Below are 17,852 nucleotides of genomic sequence, written 5' to 3' on the forward strand. Positions count from 1 at the left end.
TATTACTTCATTTTTGTCTTGTAGGTACCAAATACTACTTTTTCACTGAATTAATTTTCACATATTTAATCTGCAAGTGTCATTTGAATTCATTGACAGTTGTTATTAAGTATCATATACTTTTCCACACATAACTGAAATGTTCAAGAATTTTTATCTAAGTATTGTACATTTCTTTGGATAGTTTTTCAAATCTCTAGCTTGAGAAAGGAGAAGCATCCGCATTCAAAAAAGAAAATAAGTTTTATTTCCTCAAGAAATACTTCTTAATACTTAGCCACAAAGTAATGAAAAGGAGAAACAAAGTTTACATGAAGTATCTAACCCGATTTAATTCAAATTTGTCCAATATATATGTATGGCTCTAGGTTTATAAATATTATAATTCGAATGGTCAATATAATACATTTGTGTTGTATTTTTTTCTCTTTTTCATTAAGGAATATTCTAGTTGTCTCTCAAAGCTTCTTAAAACAGGCCAATGTATTTCCTAGGTACCTTTATTCTCAAATTTTGACCCTGTAGATCAGAACTATCAGGGAGGAATAAGATTTACCTGTGTAGATTAAGATGGCGTGAACACAATACTTTATGTTCTTCCTTGTTTTGATTTTTTTTTTCCTAGTTAGCAATAACAAAATGTATGGTCAGACTCTGAAAATATAATAGTTGTTTTCCATTTTGATCTCATTTGAAAAATACTTGTTTTCTCTTTCCTTTTGTCCTTTGGTGTATTGAACTGAAGACAATGTCCCCAAATATGAATAGCTTCTTTGAAACAAATCCTATTTGTTGCTATTGGCCCTCTTCCTTATCACCATATGGCACCAAATGTATTGAATCGTGGGTTGGAGTAATACATATCATGAAACAAATATCAAATACATGAATGGTCCATTCTTATTTCTTGATTTTCATATTTCTGCTAGCCAACTCCAGGAAATCGGATCCAAAGTGGCCTTGGATGTGGAAATAACCTGCAAACCAAAACAGATGTACTTAATGAAACCAAGAAGCAACGGAGCAAACGGACTCAAAGGACTGGAGAAAAGGCAGCACCTCGATCTAAGAAAAGAAAAAAAGATGAAGAGGAAAAACAATCCATTTATTCTAATACAGACACATTTGCCCACTTGAAACAGGTGAATTATTAGAGATAGTTCATTGAGATTTGGGAGAAAACTATATATACATATATAGTTTTTGTTTTGAAATCAACACAACTGCTTTGCTTTTGATGTTAGAATGAGAAGTTTTCTTTTTTTTTTTTTTTATCTTCATTGAAAAATGACTATAGAGAATCATTGAGGTTGATTCTATACACATACCAACTTCATTATTGATCATTTCCCTACCTATTATGGCAGTGCTATAGCCTCTGGCAGAACCTAGTCATAGAAGGCCTAACATCTAATAATAATGATAAGGTCTAATAAAAGCCTTCTTTTTTTTTTTTTTTTTTTTTTTTTTTTCTGCTTAGATGATGGAAGTCAGTGATTATTGAGTTTTCATTAAAACAAAGGTTAATAGCCTCAGTCTTATAGGGGAAATGATTTATTTCCTCTGATCTTAGAAACCAAGAAAATAACAATGATTTTTCTACACATAGAGAGCTGTAGGTTCTCCCCATACATTGACATGTCTTAAACATTATATCTTCACCAGTGCCTAAAATAGTGTTTCATACACACTACATTCTTGTTTTTTGTTTTTTGCTTTTTTTTTTTTTTTTTTTAATAAAAAAAAAGTGAATTTATTTAGAGCTTTCTGTTTTACAAAGCACTTTACTAATAATATGTCATTTGATTTCTCATAACAATCCTGGGATTTAGATACCAATATTATCCCCATTTTACAAATGAGAAAGATAGAGAATAAGAAATATATCACACAACTGTTACTTGAGCTAGCTTCAAACTCAAGTCTTCCTGGTTCTAGATCCATTGATTATTATATCTACTGCTTCAGTTATGTTGATTGAATTTAATGTAAGATCAATTGTGCCACCCCTCAGCATATCCCCATTCCTGATTTGGGGGGGAGAAGCAATAAATCCCAGAAATTTGCAGAAAGCAAATTTATTTGCTCGCTAATAACCTGCTTTGGCTATAATAAAAAAGATGAATTTCTATCTTATTTTTATAACAATGTAAAATTAATATTCTTTACTTTCCCTCATTAATATAATCCAGTGTGTTGATAATTTGTTTTGGGGGAAAGGGCCTTAAATATTCTGCCTTAAATTCATAATTCTTTGGGTCTTGCTATTTTGCTTAAAGACGATAATTAATGCTGTAACAGTGTTTGCTTTCTATTTATCGTCTGTGTCACTTTTACATTTTTTTAATAGCAGCTCTCTCTGCTTCCTCTAATGGAACCAATAATTGGAGTGAATTTTGCACACTTTCTTCCTTATGGCAGTGGCCAATGTAATAGTGGAAATCGCCTTCTAGGAACTTTTGGCAGTGCCACCCTTGAAGGGGTCTCAGATTATTATTCTCAGTTGATCTACAAGGTATGGATTTTTTTTTCCCATCTATTTTTGCCTTGTTCAAACAGACAACTTTGTTAAATTATTTCTTCTTGTGTTTATATTCTTAACCTTATCTCATCTAAGTGAAAAAACAAACAAACAAACAAATTAAAAAAAAAAAACTCTCCTTGATAAAGATTGCCCTTTTTGGACTTTTTACTTTTGTCCCCATAAATATGGGTTCACGTTCATGACATAGCTGTAAAATATTTGCAGTTATCCAAGAGAATGCATTTTAATAACAGTTTCGTGAAAATTAATTCCCAGTTCCTTATCAGGGCACTTAGATCAGCAAAGAATTTCTATGACAATTTGATGAGAAGATTCCTGAGTTGAGGATTCCAAATTGGTTTTTTTCTGAAAGTTCTGAAGTCTGAGGGCTTCATGTCTGAGGATCCATCTTATAGAAGAAACTAAATTTTTTCCATAAAGACATGTAAAGAGATATTTTCCAATTAGGACTGAAGTATCCATTTAGGAGTGAAGATCCTAATTACTAAAATCACTAAGTCATTGTCTCCATCTTCGTTTAATTGTGTTTTGTTTTCATTATTGAAAAAAATCTAAATTAAATCTATTTTATATTTTTTGGTCTCCAGCAGAATAACTTGAGTAACCCTCCCACACCCCCGGCTTCTCTCCCTCCTACTCCTCCTCCTGTGACCTGTCAAAAGATGGCAAATGGCTTTGCAACCACTGAGGAACTTGCTGGCAGAGCTGGAATGTTAGTGGGCCATGATGGTATGATGAACCTGACACTTTTATAAATGTCAAATTGTCATTACCCAAAGTATAAAATATATTATTTTACTTCAACACATGAAAAAAAACACATTGGGAATTAATTGTTTTCTTTAGCTGACTTTATTTTGTCAAGTTTCACATACACATGAATTATCAATTTTAATGTTTGTTGTGCTTTTATGTTTTCAGTTTCTAAAGCTCTTGGGCCTAAACAGTTTCAACTGCCCTTCAAACCACAGGATGACCTCCTGGTCAGAGCTATGGCCCAGGGTCCCAAGACTGTGGATGTGCCTGCTTCACTTCCAACACCACCTCACAACAATCACGAAGAGTTAAGGTAAAGGTTTCATATTCCCAGAAGTATAAATAAAATTTTAGGGGAAGATGTACATATACAACTTTTAACTTTACAATAGATTTTACAAATCAATGTATGATAGATTCATCCACTAAACTATTAGGTTGTTTTTATGGATAACTTTTATACAAAGTTAAGTCCAAGGGGCAGCTAGTTGATGTCGTAGAGTACCAATCCTGAAGTCGGGAGGACCTGAGTTCAAATCTGGCCTCAGACACTTAATACTTCTGGCTGTGTGACCCTGGGCAAGTCACTTAATTCAGTTGCTTCCCCTGGGAGGAGAGGAACCAAGGTATGGATGAGACCTGTGATAGGAAGCCTCTGATGAGACACCTTCTCTACAGGATTGTAAAAATATGTTTGAAAAATATAAATGATTTATTGTGATTCTTACTGATGATATATATTGAGCTAACATAACTGATAGAATTAGCACTGTCTTTTCTGTAGTTCATACAAAATTATTAAAGCTTTCTATCAATTCTCAAGATTTCCAAAATATTTTTTTAATTGCCAGTTAATTTTATTATTTTATTCTGTGTGGTTGCTGCCTTTCTTTGTATACATATTGTTTATTAGCAATAGGGCCTGGTACATAGTAAGTACCTAATAAATAATTATTAACTATATACATACCACCCCATTAATATCTTCTATGTGTTCTATGTGTATATAATTTTTATATATCATTTCAAAATTTTCCTTAGACATAGTTCTGTCATTCTCCTTCTAAACTCCTGTAACCTCTTCCTATCTTCTAGGACTAAGTTTAAACTTTTCTTTTTAGCTTTTAACATTCCTTAGAACTTGGCCCCAATCTTTCTTTCCTGCCTCACTTACTAATTCTCTCACATTCTGCAGTCCTGCTAAATTGACCACCTTGGTATCCCTCCTAAACAGCATAAGCTCTTCCATTTGCTACTGCCTGCCTTGGCTGATTGCCTTAGATGTTTCTTTGTTTCTATGTATTCTGCATTGACTTAACAGAGGTACTTGCCATCTATCCCCCTTTCCCCACCTCCCCACCACTGTTAAAAAGTAATCTTCCTTATGAGTAAGTATTCTTTGATTTTTTGTACTTACATACTAGGTATTTTAGAGATATTCTTTGATTTTTGCCAAACTGAAATATGTATTTCTAAGAAACAAACACTGTGGCATCTTCAAGAAACATTTCAAGACACTTTATAAACATCATGTCTTGCCAAAAATTGTTATTGAAATCATTTTACCCCCTAAAGCAATTGTGGTTAAGTGACTTGCTCAGGGCCACACAGCTAGGAAGTATTAGCTAGATTTGAACTTAGGTCCTCCTGACTTCAGGGCTAGTGCTCTATCCACTGCCCCATCTAGCTGTCCCCTTGTACACATTTTTAGGTAATTAAATTTAAATACCTATGTGATATTATTCTTTTATAGAGACATATCAAATCATAGCTCCTAGAGCCATATCATTTATAGCATGATTCTCAGTTTTTTCTCATTCGAACTTAAAGGATATAAGTTGTGCTACACTATTACAGAATAAGAGTTAAGGACTGCGACTTTTTCGGATTTGCTTTACATCCCCAAAATTTAGCTTACCACAATGGCTGGCACATACTAAATATCTAAGAAGTGTTTTTTGGATTGATTGTTACTGAAGAAGTACTAAGTAACATTGTAAGAAACATAGATTTTCAGTTTATGAATCCATTAATCAGTAATCAGTAATCAAGTGACAGGCATTGTGATAAGCTCTGGAGATGCAAAAAAAGGAGTCAAAAGACAGCACCTGTCTTCAAGGATCTTACAATTTAGTGGGAGGAAACAAGAAATAAACAAAATACAAAGCAGTGTATGTAAAGGATAAATAGAAATTAATCAAAACTGAGAAAACACTGGAATTGATTAAAAGAAGAGATCTTATTTGAGACTGAAAGGAAGCTAGCAAAGTCAAAGGACAAAAATGAGAGCGGGAGAATATCCAAAGATGGAAGATAACTAGAGAAAATGTCTGGAGACAACGGATGGTGTGTATTGTTCTTAGACATGCAAGAGGGCAGTGTCATAAAATTGAAGAGTAAATATCAGAGTAAATGTATGAAGACTAAAAAAGTAGAAAGAGAAAAGGTTATAGAAACCTTTGAGTATCAAACAAAGGCTTTTGTATTTGATCCTGAAGGTGAAAGGGAATCAAAGCTATTTATTGAGTAGATGAGAGTGCCATGGTTGAACCCCAATCATTCTTGTGACTGAATGGTTAGATGGTTTGGGGTTGGAGAGACACTTAAGGGAGGCGCAGGCCATTTTAGCAGTATGTGTTATTCAGTATATTCAGATTATGTCAGGGTAATCCAGGTATAGGTGATCAGAGCCTACGATAGAGGGATGACAGCATCCAAGGAGAGGTGTACGTGTGATGTTGCAGAGATATCAACAGAACTGAACAACCGATTGGATATAGGTGGTCAGAGATAATGAGTTTAACAGGCACACCTGGATTTAGAGTATGAGAGAATAGAAGGATAGTATTGTCCTTACGGTAACTGAGAAGATGGAAGGGAGAGAGATGGTGAGAAGTTTAGGGATAAAGGGAATGAGTTTTGTTTTGGACAATTAGAGAAGTGGGATTGGTGGTCAGCAGAGAGTTTGGGGCAAAATAAGATAAATGTGAGAATTGCCATTGTAAAAAATGTAAGTGAATCAATGGGAGTAGTGAAATGTGTAGAAGGAGAACCAAAGAATATCCAAACCAGAAACTGGTGAGATTTCTATGGTTAAAGAGAAGGAATAGAAGATGGCCCAGGATGGGAGTATTCTAATAGGAGGAGAAACATTGATTCAATAAACATGTATTAGATACCAACTATATGCCAGCTACTGTGCTGAGCCCTAGGGATACAAAAATAGGCAAAACAAAGACCTTGAGGAGTTAGTTTTGTGATCTGAAGGGGGAGATAGAAAACAAATATATACAAAGTAAGCCGTGTATTTAAATAATTTGAAGGGTTTGGAAAGCATTGAAATTGAGGGATTGGGAAGATTTTTCATGATGGGATTTTAGTTCAATTTAAAAGGAGCCAAGAAGATCAGTAGACATAACTGAGGAGAGAAAATGTTCTAGGACTCATGGAAAGCCAGAGGAAGTTCCTAGAATCTCTCAGGATGGGATATCTTAGTCATATTGCAGCCAGGAGACCAGTGTTACTGCATCAAAGAGTACTATTGAGGATTGAAGTGTAAGAACCCTGGAAAGATAGGAAGGGTTTGGATTTTAAAAGGCTTTGAAAGCCAAAGAGAATGTAAAGCAATAAAAATTAACTCAAGTTCATTAACTTTGAAATTGACATGGTCTGACCTGCCTTTTAAGAAATTCAGTTTGGTAATGTTGGTGATTAAATAGAAGAAGGATGTGAGTGTTAAGAGACTTGAAGTAGTTAGACCCACTAGCAGTCTTATTATAGTTGTCTGAGCATAAGGTGAAGAGAACAATTGACCATAGTGGTGGCAAGATCAGAGTAGAGAAGTGGACATATTAAGAGATGTTGCATAGATGAAATCAACCACTTGAATATGGGAGGTGAGAGATAAGAAATGGTCCAGGTTTCAAGTCTAAGGGACTTAAAGTATGGTATTGCCTTCTACAATATAGTGAAGATAAGGGGATGGCATAACAAAAGAATAATTTCCATTTTGGACATAGTGAGTTTAAGATGTCCACTGAACTTCCAGTTTTAGATATTTGAGAGACAGGTAGAGATACTAGATTACAAGTTAAGACAGCTATTAGGATAGGACAGTTAGAATTGAGAATTATAGGCAGGGGCCAGCTAGGTAGCACAGTGAAGTGACTTAACCCCAATTGCCTCAGCAAAAAAAAAAAAAAGAGAGAGAGAGAAACAGAGCGCCAGACACCATGAAAGCTAATAAAATCATTAAGTGAAGTACTACAGAATGAGAAAAGAAACCTGAAGGATACCTCTGGTGATAGGGCATGATCTAGAGGAGGCTCCAGCAAAGAAGAGAGAAAAAGAGTGATCAGATAAGTAGAAGAAGGGAAACCAGGATGGAGTGATTCCTTAAAATCCCAGAGTAGAAAGTATTAAGGAGAGAATGATCACCAATGTCAAAGGATTCAGAGAAGTCAAGAATAATGAAAACATAGTTATCGAATTCAATGGCCTTTTTCTAAGTTCATTAGTAATTATGGATAGAGCAATGTAGGTAGAATGATGTGGTTGGAAGTTGGATTTTAAGATATTTGGAAGAGAGTGAAAGTAAAAAAAAAGTAGACACACTTATTCTAGATAGCCCCCCTTTTTTAAATTAATTTTTATAATTATAACATTTTTTTTGACAGTACATATGCATAGGTAATTTTTAATTTAATTTTATTTTTTTACAACATTATCCCTTGTACTCCCTTTTGTTCCGAATTTTTCCCCTCCTTCCCTCCATCCCCTCCCCTAGATGGCAGGCATTCCCATACATATTAAATATCTCATAGTATATCCTAGGTACAATATATATGTGCAGAACCAAATTTTGTTGTTATTATTGTTGCAAAGGAAGAGTATTCGAAAGGTAAAAATAATCTGGGAAGAAAAAAAAATAATAATAATGCTCACAGTTTACACTCATTTCCCAGTGTTCCTTTTCTGGGTGTAGCTGATTCTGTCCATCATTGATCAATTGGAATTGGATTAGCTCTTCCCTATGTTGAAGCTATCCACTTCCATCAGAATACATCTTCATACAGTATCATAGATAGCCCTTTCAAGGAGTTTAGCTACAAAGGGCAGAAGATATATATATATATATGACAGTAGTGGAGAGTGAAGAATCAAATAAAGGTTTTGCCAGCCATGGGGGTGAGTGTGGAGATGTTGGTGTGTTTGTAGGGTATAATCCAGTAGAAGAGAGAGACTGTAAATAAATGATCCAAGATTGATGGAAGGGTCAATCATTTCTGTAAACATTCAGACTCAGCTTTTGTTCTAAATGTTTATTAAAGTATCCTTGTGTTTATTTAGTCATTGAGGGATTTTAATTATACTTTTTTTTCCAGAGAAGTTTGCCAACTTGAATAGAAATTGATTCATTTATTAGTCAAGTCCATACAAAATCCAAAGTTCATATTTCTAACACAATAATATATAATATTTTATAGTAAAATGAAATAGAGAATTAGTAGAAACTTTGAGAAGGCCCTTACTAGTGAATCTACACATTTTGACTAATTCTTTTCTTTCAGGGTCCAGGATCCCTGTAGTGATAGGGACACTCCTGAGAGTTTTGTTCCCTCTTCTTCTCCTGAAAGTGTGGTAGGAATGGAAATAAGTAGGTATCCAGATTTGTCATTGGTCAAAGAAGAACCTCCGGAACCAGTCCCATCTCCTGTGATTCCAATTTTGCCAAGTAGCAGTGGAAAAGGTAAAAACAATAGATGCTACAATTAGTTATTTTCTAAACAATATAGTGTTAATGTAATTAACCTTTGGATTTTGACGAACAATCAACCTTCACTGTTACTTTTTTTTTATAAGGTTCAGAAGCCAGACAGAATGATATAAAAGCTGAGCCTGGTTCAGGCACCCTATTTTTCACCTCACCATTTGGCCCATCCCAAAATGGTCCTAAATCTGGCCTTATATCTGTGGCAATCACTCTACATCCCACGGCTGCTGAGGTAAGGGAGAAAATGCCATACCATTTACACATATATTAAATTATATGTATACCTACTTCTGACTTTCAAATATCCAAGATAAAGAGTTTTTTGACTACATTTATGATTTGATGAGTTATATTTTGCAGACTTTTTTGGATTTCGATATGACTATTTAATCCATAGTTGGCCTACTCTGAACACAGATTGAAGTATATCCCTTTTTGCTTTATTTTTCTGGGGTTTTTTGGCTCTGTTTTCTTTTTCAACATAATTATTATTATGGACCTAATATTTTGTATGCTTCACATGTAGAATTGGTGTCAAATTACTTTGCCTTGTCAAGGAGAGGAGAGAGAGAAATTGAAAACCAGTTTTAAAAAAATTATTTCAAATTGTTTTGTGTCCAATTGGAAAATATTTGATGAAAATAATAATTTTTAAAATGTTACTTCCCTCTTAATATATAAAAAAAGTATTTAGAATAATTTATTATCTTTCCCTTCCCTGGCCCTGTCAAATTGAACATTTAAAAAAATAAATAAAAATCTCAGTAAATATGCATAATTGAGTAAAAGTGCCCTCATTCACAAAAGAGTTTTTTGTTCTGCACTTGACAGTATCTCATTAGCTTTTTATAAACCCTCATAGAGTGTTCAGTGTAAGTGCTTTATGAATGTTGGGTATTTATTTATTTGCCGATTTTGATGTTTGTTGCTCAGTCTTCTATCCATCCCTTAATTTCTTGCATGTAAGAAGTATGTATTTATAATGAGTGCTATTTGAATTGAAGTTAATTAATGGATATTCATCAAATCACATTAATGAACAGTCAGTTTCATTGATGGGATAAGATCATTGTTAATGCTGACTTGGTTTATTCCAGAAATCTTTGTTAATGACCAATGACACTGAAAAATTTTTTAGTTTTAACTTATTTGAGATTTATTTATTCTTTCATTTAAATGTCAGACTTACTTTACTTTTCTTCTTAACTACATTTTTTTAACTTTTCTCTTGTTCTGAAAAGGATCAGAAGTTCTTGATTCTTCATTGTTTTTAATAGTTTCATGATCATTCTGCATTTTAAATCCATTATCTCTCTTATTAGGAGATAGATCAGGTTTCAAAAGTCTTTCAAAGTTATTTTTCTTTATAATAATACTATCATTTTTTAGAATGTTCTTTAGTTTTGATTATTACACCTTTCATTAATTCATAGAGATTTCACTTTCTTCTAACTTCTAAAACTATTTTTCCATTTCTTCTAACATAATATTCCATTAAATACATATATAATTTGCTTAGTTTATAGGTAGCCTTCTGTTTACTTCCAATTTTGATCTTTTTAACCTCTTTATTTGATCTACATAGGGCATAGGTTTAATAGGTGAAATTGTGTGAAGTGATGTTTCAGAGTTGGTTTAATTTGCATGTCCCTATTGAGTAATAGTGATTTAGAGCATTTTTTAAAATGCGGCTAACAATAGCTAAGATTCTTTTCAGTTATTTGATTCTCTAAGAATATTATCATATTACTTTAACATGTATGAGACTGCCTGCCATCTAGGGGAGTGGGTAAAGGGAAGGAAGGGAAAAGTTGGAACAGGCAACTGTTGAACAATGTTGAAAAATTACTCATGCATAAGTTCTGCCAATTTAAAAAAAAATACCATCATATTTCCAAAGTAATAGTTTTATTTTCTTATTGCCTATTTTTATTTCTTTAATTTATTTTTCTTTTCTCATTATAGTTAGCATTTATATGAGTAATAGTAGTTATTATATACATCTTTGATTCATAGCTGATCCTACTGGGAAGGATTTATCTTCATTATAGATAATGTTTGCTCTTGGTTTTAGATAGATAACTTCTTATCCTTTGAAGAAAGGCCCCATTTGTTCCTATGTTTTTTAATTTATTTAATAGAAATGCATATTGTATTTTGTCACAGGCTTTTTCTTTATCTGTTGATATAATTATATAGGGGGGCAGGTTTTTGTGTTTTATTTTTGGGATTTTTTTGCTTGTTGATACGCTCATAGTTTTCTTAATATTGAATCTGTTCTGCCTTCCCATCATCGTTTATGATATTTGTGATATTTTGATTTGATCTCCTTGCTAATATTCATTTAAAATTTAAATTTTAAATTTTTGTGTGTATGTGTGTGTGTATGTATGTATGTGTGTATATATATATATATATATATATTTTTTTTTTTTTTTTTTTTTTTTTTTTTTTTTGTTAAGGAAATTGCTCTATCTTTTTTTTTTTTTTCTCTGTTTTTGCAGGGTTTTTTTGTTTTGTTTTGTTTTTGGTAATGTGAAAGGAATTTGGCAGTACTCTTTCTTCACCTGTTTTTTCCAAATAGTTTTGGAATTAATTGTTAATTAAATATTTGGTAGAATCCACTTTTGGATCCTGCTGGTCCTACGGATTTTTCTTAGGCATCTTAGTGATACTTTGTTCAAATGCTTTTTCTTGATATAGTTGACTTATGTATTCTATTTCCTCTTCTCCTATTCTGGGCAGTTTATGTTTTGGGAAATATTCATCCATTTCACTTAGATTAGCAGTTTCACAGTCATATAACTCAGCAAAATCCTAATAATAGCATTAATTTCCTATTCATTGGTTGTGAATTCCCCCTTTTTCATTTTGAAAATAGTAACTTTGCTTTCTTTTTAGAATTAAATTAACCAATATTTTCTCTTTTATTAGTTTCATAAAACCAGCTTCTAGTTTTTTTAATTGTTATTAATTAATTGTCTTGTTTTTTAAACAACATTTTATTACTCTTTCCTTTGGTTTTTTAGAATTTTCTTTTTTGTGTTTTTATCAGGCATTTTTAATTTATTATTTTTCTAGTATTTTTAATTGCATGCCCAATTTGTTGGTCTGCTCTATTTTGAAATGTTGTCTTCATTGTCATACTTTTGTCATTCTTTTCAATGAAATTTAGCAATTGTTTCTATGATTTGTTTTTGACACTCATTCTTAGTTTCTAATTTATTTTTAGTCCATTTTCATTAACCCATTATTGAATATAATTTTTATTCCAGTATAGTCTGAAAAACCTATACGTGTTTATAAGGTTTTTATGCCCTATTATATGGTTAGTTTTTGTAAAGATGTCATTGTAAAGCGGAGAAAAAGGTTTTTATATATCTAAAGCTTTTTCTATTCCCATTCAATCTTCTCAAGAAGTTTGTCATAGTTTTTTAAAATATAATCATCTACTTAACTTCTTTTTACTTATTTTATGGTTAGGTTTTTCTAGTTTTGAGAGGAGAATACCTGTGGCCCTGGACTAGTTTAGTTTTATTGTCTAATTCTTCCTGAAATTTGTTAAACTTTTTCTTTAAAAATTTGCTTGCTATGAAATTTGGAGCATATATGTTTAGTATTGATATTATTTATTTCCCTGCTTTTCCATTTTGAATAGGTCTGTTTATACTTCTGTTTTGTCTTGAGATCATGATTACTACCCTCTCCTTTTATCTCTGCTGAAGCATAATATTCTGCTTTAATCCCTCATAGCGGCTTTTTTATCTCAGTTTCAAGCATCTTTTCTTGTAAAGAACCTGTTGTTAGATTCTGGTTTCTAATACATTTTGCTAATTGCTTCCATTTTATGGATGACTTCATCCCACTTCCATTCACAGTTTTGATTATTATGTTCAATTTTCTCCATTCTATTTTCTTCTTTTTAATCCCTTCTCTTTCTCTTTTTGTTCTGTCCCTTTTCCAAAATCTTTTGTTTCTGACCACTACTTTGTTACTGTTTTTTTGTTTTTGTTTTCTACCCTTTCCTTGTTTCCGTTATCCCCTTTCTCTTCTACTTTCCTGTTGAGTAAGATTACTATTTCCACTTGTGTGTGTATTCTTGCATATACAGAAACATAATTTCTTTCTTTTAGCCAATTCTAATGACAGTGACAGTTTGGTAGGTTCAAGCAATACTCCCCACTCTATTTTTCCCTTTCATTGTAAAAATTCTTGGCTTCTTGTGTATGAAATATTTTTTCTCATCATTCTTCCTTTTTTCAAGGCATTGCTCCTTCTCATCTGGTTTGTTTTTTTTTTTTTTTTAAACACACTATCCCTGCATAATTGCTGGATAGTTTTGCTTTGTTGCATTCCTCGCTATAGCTCCTTTGCCTTCTAGAATCATATTTCAAGTGTTTTAATCCTTTGTGGTAGTAGCTGATTCTGACTGGCTAAATTAGCTCTTTATACATGTTTGCTCAGAATAGGAATTTTTAATTTATTTTTTTTCTGTCATGGAACACTTTGCACAGCATGGTAAAGCCTATGGAACCCTTCTCAGAAGTGTCTTTAAATGAACAAGTGAATTACATATAGTTATAAAAGAAACATTTTGAAATTTAGCAAGCAAAATATTTTTTAAAAAGCAACTTTCTGGACCCCAAATTAGGAGCTATGGTTAAAGGTCAAAATCAATAAGAAAGAAAAGAATAAAGAAAGAATAGATATGAAAATACATTGTAGCAATTATTTATAGTAACTGCAGTTTTGCCTGGTTGACCATGTTGTCTACTTCATAACATAAAATAGTCACCAATATAAGTAGACAGAACAATTTCCAAAAAAGTAATTCATCCAGCAAATAGATGATCAGTTTTAAGCAAAGGGGTAAGATATCCAGAGGCAATTTGGGTTAAAGAACAAGTTACAATACACTGTACAGGAACATATCACTGATTAAAAATTTCATAAAGATTTAATTGCTGTCTATTACATTCTGAGATTATTATAAGCCAAATTATGCTCATAATAGTATTTAAAAAAAAAAAAAAGTTGAGGCAGAAATGAGTTTGGAAGCTTTAAACCAAACCCTTCTCAGATCTTTTGAAGATTAAAACAGAAGTAATAAAATGGGATAGATTATACTGCTGTTTTATGGTCATTTCATTTTCTTAATGATAGTAGTGTAATCAGTGAATTTAGATTCTTCCTACTTTCAGCACTGGAGTGGTGACTACTTAGGAAAGTGGTAATATGAATCCAGAAATACCTGACCAAAAACCTAAAGAAATAATACTCAATGCAACGTACCATAATCTAAAACCTCACAAAAGAAATGATTTTGAAGGGAGGAAATTTCAAAGGATTAGGAAAAGGATCAAGGGCATTACCCCAAAAAGGCAAGCAGATTGTCAATTCATAGACTTCCTTTCTCTTTTTAATCCTTTTTTGGAAAAGTCTTTATAGACATAGTAAGTACCTGCAAAACATATAGGCATTTTCAGGTGACTCCATACTATCTCTTGAATCATATGATTCCTTAAGAGTTGTAAAGTTAAGATTCCTCTTTATCTGTTTGATGTGTGTTGTAGAAGAAAAGTACAGATGAATGATGGCCTGGTCAAGAATTAAGGAGATGGAAGACATTAGACTGAACCATATTTGAGTTGTTGTATAGAATTTCAGTTTTATAAAATTGTTTGCTTCTCCTGTCACCTCTTTAATAACAATTAGTGATACCACTTTGGCTATAAATTTTTGCATAATTACGATTGCATGTACAAAATGAGAATATAAATGATGGAAATAATTGGACTATTTACTTATTGGAAATAGTGACAAACAAAAGTGGCTTCACAGAAATTAAGGATATGTATGACTGAAAAAGTATGGAAACCAATAAATATAAGGTTAAAAAAATAATAATAGATGGATGATTCAACAACTTCTACAAAACAGAACCAGATAAAGTTTTGAGCATGTTTAATAGAGTTCTGAATAAAGTTCTGAGTATGTTGAATAGAGTGGTACAGAGAAGAATTACGCTACAAAACATTAACAATAGATTTGGTTTTATTCTGCTGCTGATATTACCCATAACTATGTGTCCTTAAGCCCATTATAGTACAATTAGCATTAATGTAGCTGTTTCTTTAAAAAATTCTCCAAGAACAACAACAAAATTTGGTTCTGCACATATATATTGTACTTAGGATATACTGTAACATATTTAATATGTATGGGAATGACTGCCATCTAGGGGAGGGGGTGAAGGGAAGGAGGGGAAAATTCGAAACAGAAGGGAGTACAAGGGATAATGTAAAAAATTACCTATGCATATGTACTGTCAAAAAAAGTTATAATTATAAAATTAATTTTAAAAAAAATTAAGGAATGGCTGGGAAAAAAATTCTCCAAGAAATCATAAGTTCTAAATAATGTAATAGGAAGATTTACTGAAATAATGTTATTTTATGATATTCTGTTGTTCATTATTACTTTTAAATGACACTAAAAACTTCTTGTTTTTAGAATATTAGTAGTGTTGTGGCTGCATTTTCCGATCTTCTTCATGTACGAATTCCTAATAGTTATGAGGTCAGTAATGCTCCAGATATTCCTTCCCATGTGGGCTTGATAAATGGCTCCCGTGTAAACTCTGGCTTAGACTATCGGCAGCAGTTGCTCCCACATGCTCCTCCTCCATCAGTATCCATGAGCCATGGAAGACTAGTAGCTTCTTACAAACTCAAACAACCAAATATGCCATTTCCTCCAGCAAGCAATGGTGAGTTAATTTATAACATTCTCATTCATAATTCTTAAAGTTAAGATTTCTCAGGCTATTTCTTAGAATTTAGTTTATAATTAATATTTGTATACTACAGTAGCCAGAAGGAGGTATATATTATATTTGTATTTTTTTAAATTTCTTGAAACCCTATTACTTTTTTTAGTTATTCTTTTCTATTTTCTAGAAGTATGTGACATAACAATATAAAATAAAATATACTCGTAGGTCTAGTTGGTGTAACTAGATGGTGGAATGGATAAAATACAGTCAGGAAAATTCATTTTCCTGAATCAAATCCAGCCTCAGACATTTACTACCTATATTACCCTAAGCAAATCGTTTCACTCCTGTTTGCCTCGATTTCCTCATCTGTCAAATGAGCAGCAGAAGGAAACAGCAAACCACAACAGTATCCAAGCCAAATAAACCCCAAATGGGGATGTGAAGAAGAAGAATAGATGAAAAGACTGAACAGCAAAATGATGTAGTTGGGGCGAATAATTTAAATAGACTTAACAATTGGTTTTTAAAATTAGTTTTCATATGAGGTTCTGTTGGAAGTACTGTTTCATAACTGTAATGAGTCTTTTTTTATTGTCTTAATACATAAGAATTTTTATAAATCTTTTATCATTTTCATTCATGTTTGCTTGTAGAACATCTATTGTTACATATGCTATGTGAATTAAAAATAACTTGTTGAATAAAATCATACTTAGTTCACATCTATAATCTGCCATTTGAAAGCATTGCTTATTCTACATCTGAATTTATATTAATAAAATTATGCAGCTTTTACTCGATTTTTTTTTTATATTACCTAAATTGTTTCAGTCTTCTTTTAGTCTCTTAAAATATGTTTCCTCAAACAAAGCTTATTAGTGTGAATTCAAGTAGATATATTTCCTTTAATAGTATGTATCATTTCACTTGAAGTACAATATTGTCCCCAAGTATTTCCATACTCTATAAACATTTTTATTTTTCAGGTCTAGCTGGTTATAAGGATCATAGTCAAAATATTGCTGATAACTCTGCACTTAGACCACAGTGGTGTTGTCATTGTAAAGTGGTCATTCTTGGTAGTGGTGTTCGGAAATCTTTTAAAAGTCCAGGCTTTCTGAAACAGGTATCTAAAACCTATATTGCTTTTCCTCAATTAGAGTAGATTTTATATATCCCATTTGTATGCATATATGTACATGTGTTACACTCACACACACACACACACACACACACACACACACACACACACACACACACTCACTCACTCAGGCACTTTGGCTAGGGGAGAGAATAAGTCAGGGAATGGGACAAGTTTTCAAAGCTACATTTACCAGTGTTTTTAATGTTCCACTTTAGTAGAGTGGTTGTTTCTTGAGTGTTTTGTAATGCTGAAAATGTTCACATATCTTTTCTCTTTGATTCTTAGGATTCCAAGAAAGCTCTGATAGAGGGGAAAAGGACATTGTTTTTTGTAGTAATAACTGTTTTGTTCTTTATTCAACAACTGTACAAGGAAAAAACTCGGAACACAAGGTAAAAATTTAAACATTGGTTTAATGCATTTTGATTTGATTTTCTCAAAGCTGATAAATAACTGTTTAAGGGGAACTGTGATTTCATCTTTACTTGACATCATTGATCCACAATTTTTTTTCCATAACCATTTTTAATACATAATGGAAAATTGAAGGCAAATTCCTTTGTATTGTAATTGTTTAAAAATCTGGTAGAAAGAGTCTAAAAAAGGGGGAAATATAAGTAATCGGATCTCATTCATTCCTAACATTGTCCTGACTGGGACTTGAAGCTAGCTTTCCTATGTTGTATTCTGGAAGTCCTGAAATAATTTCTTTCATGATTTTATTTTTGATAACTTAAAGCTTTGCAAAAAATATTCTTTTGAGAAGGTGACTATTGTATGAGGAAGACTTTACAGTGCTTTCCCTCTCAGCAGTGGAAAAGGTCTCTATTTGGTTTAATATAATATAAAAGTCTAA

General features: G+C 32.3%; 1 protein-coding gene across 13 annotated transcripts in view; it reads left to right on the forward strand.

Moving 5' to 3' along the window:
* The window catches only part of KMT2C (lysine methyltransferase 2C), a 243,898-nt gene that overhangs the window by 210,567 nt on the left and 15,479 nt on the right, over positions 1 to 17,852 (forward strand). For 9 of the 13 annotated variants that reach the window (XM_074267425.1, XM_074267415.1, XM_074267418.1 and 6 more), the window contains 8 exons: positions 930 to 1,142; positions 2,351 to 2,515; positions 3,133 to 3,274; positions 3,467 to 3,614; positions 8,872 to 9,050; positions 9,164 to 9,306; positions 15,588 to 15,843; positions 16,839 to 17,035. In XM_074267425.1, the coding sequence (XP_074123526.1) occupies positions 930 to 1,142; positions 2,351 to 2,515; positions 3,133 to 3,274; positions 3,467 to 3,614; positions 8,872 to 9,050; positions 9,164 to 9,306; positions 15,588 to 15,843; positions 16,839 to 17,017 (1,425 nt within the window). In that variant the 3' untranslated portion in view covers positions 17,018 to 17,035. Of the gene's footprint in view, positions 1 to 929; positions 1,143 to 2,350; positions 2,516 to 3,132; positions 3,275 to 3,466; positions 3,615 to 8,871; positions 9,051 to 9,163; positions 9,307 to 15,587; positions 15,844 to 16,838; positions 17,037 to 17,287; positions 17,389 to 17,852 lie in introns of those variants that run through there. The other 4 variants (XM_074267428.1, XM_074267421.1, XM_074267420.1 and 1 more) reach the window with 4 other exon arrangements.

Source organism: Sminthopsis crassicaudata, chromosome 5, assembly GCF_048593235.1.
Source record: "Sminthopsis crassicaudata isolate SCR6 chromosome 5, ASM4859323v1, whole genome shotgun sequence".
NCBI classification, from domain to species: Eukaryota; Metazoa; Chordata; class Mammalia; order Dasyuromorphia; family Dasyuridae; genus Sminthopsis; species Sminthopsis crassicaudata.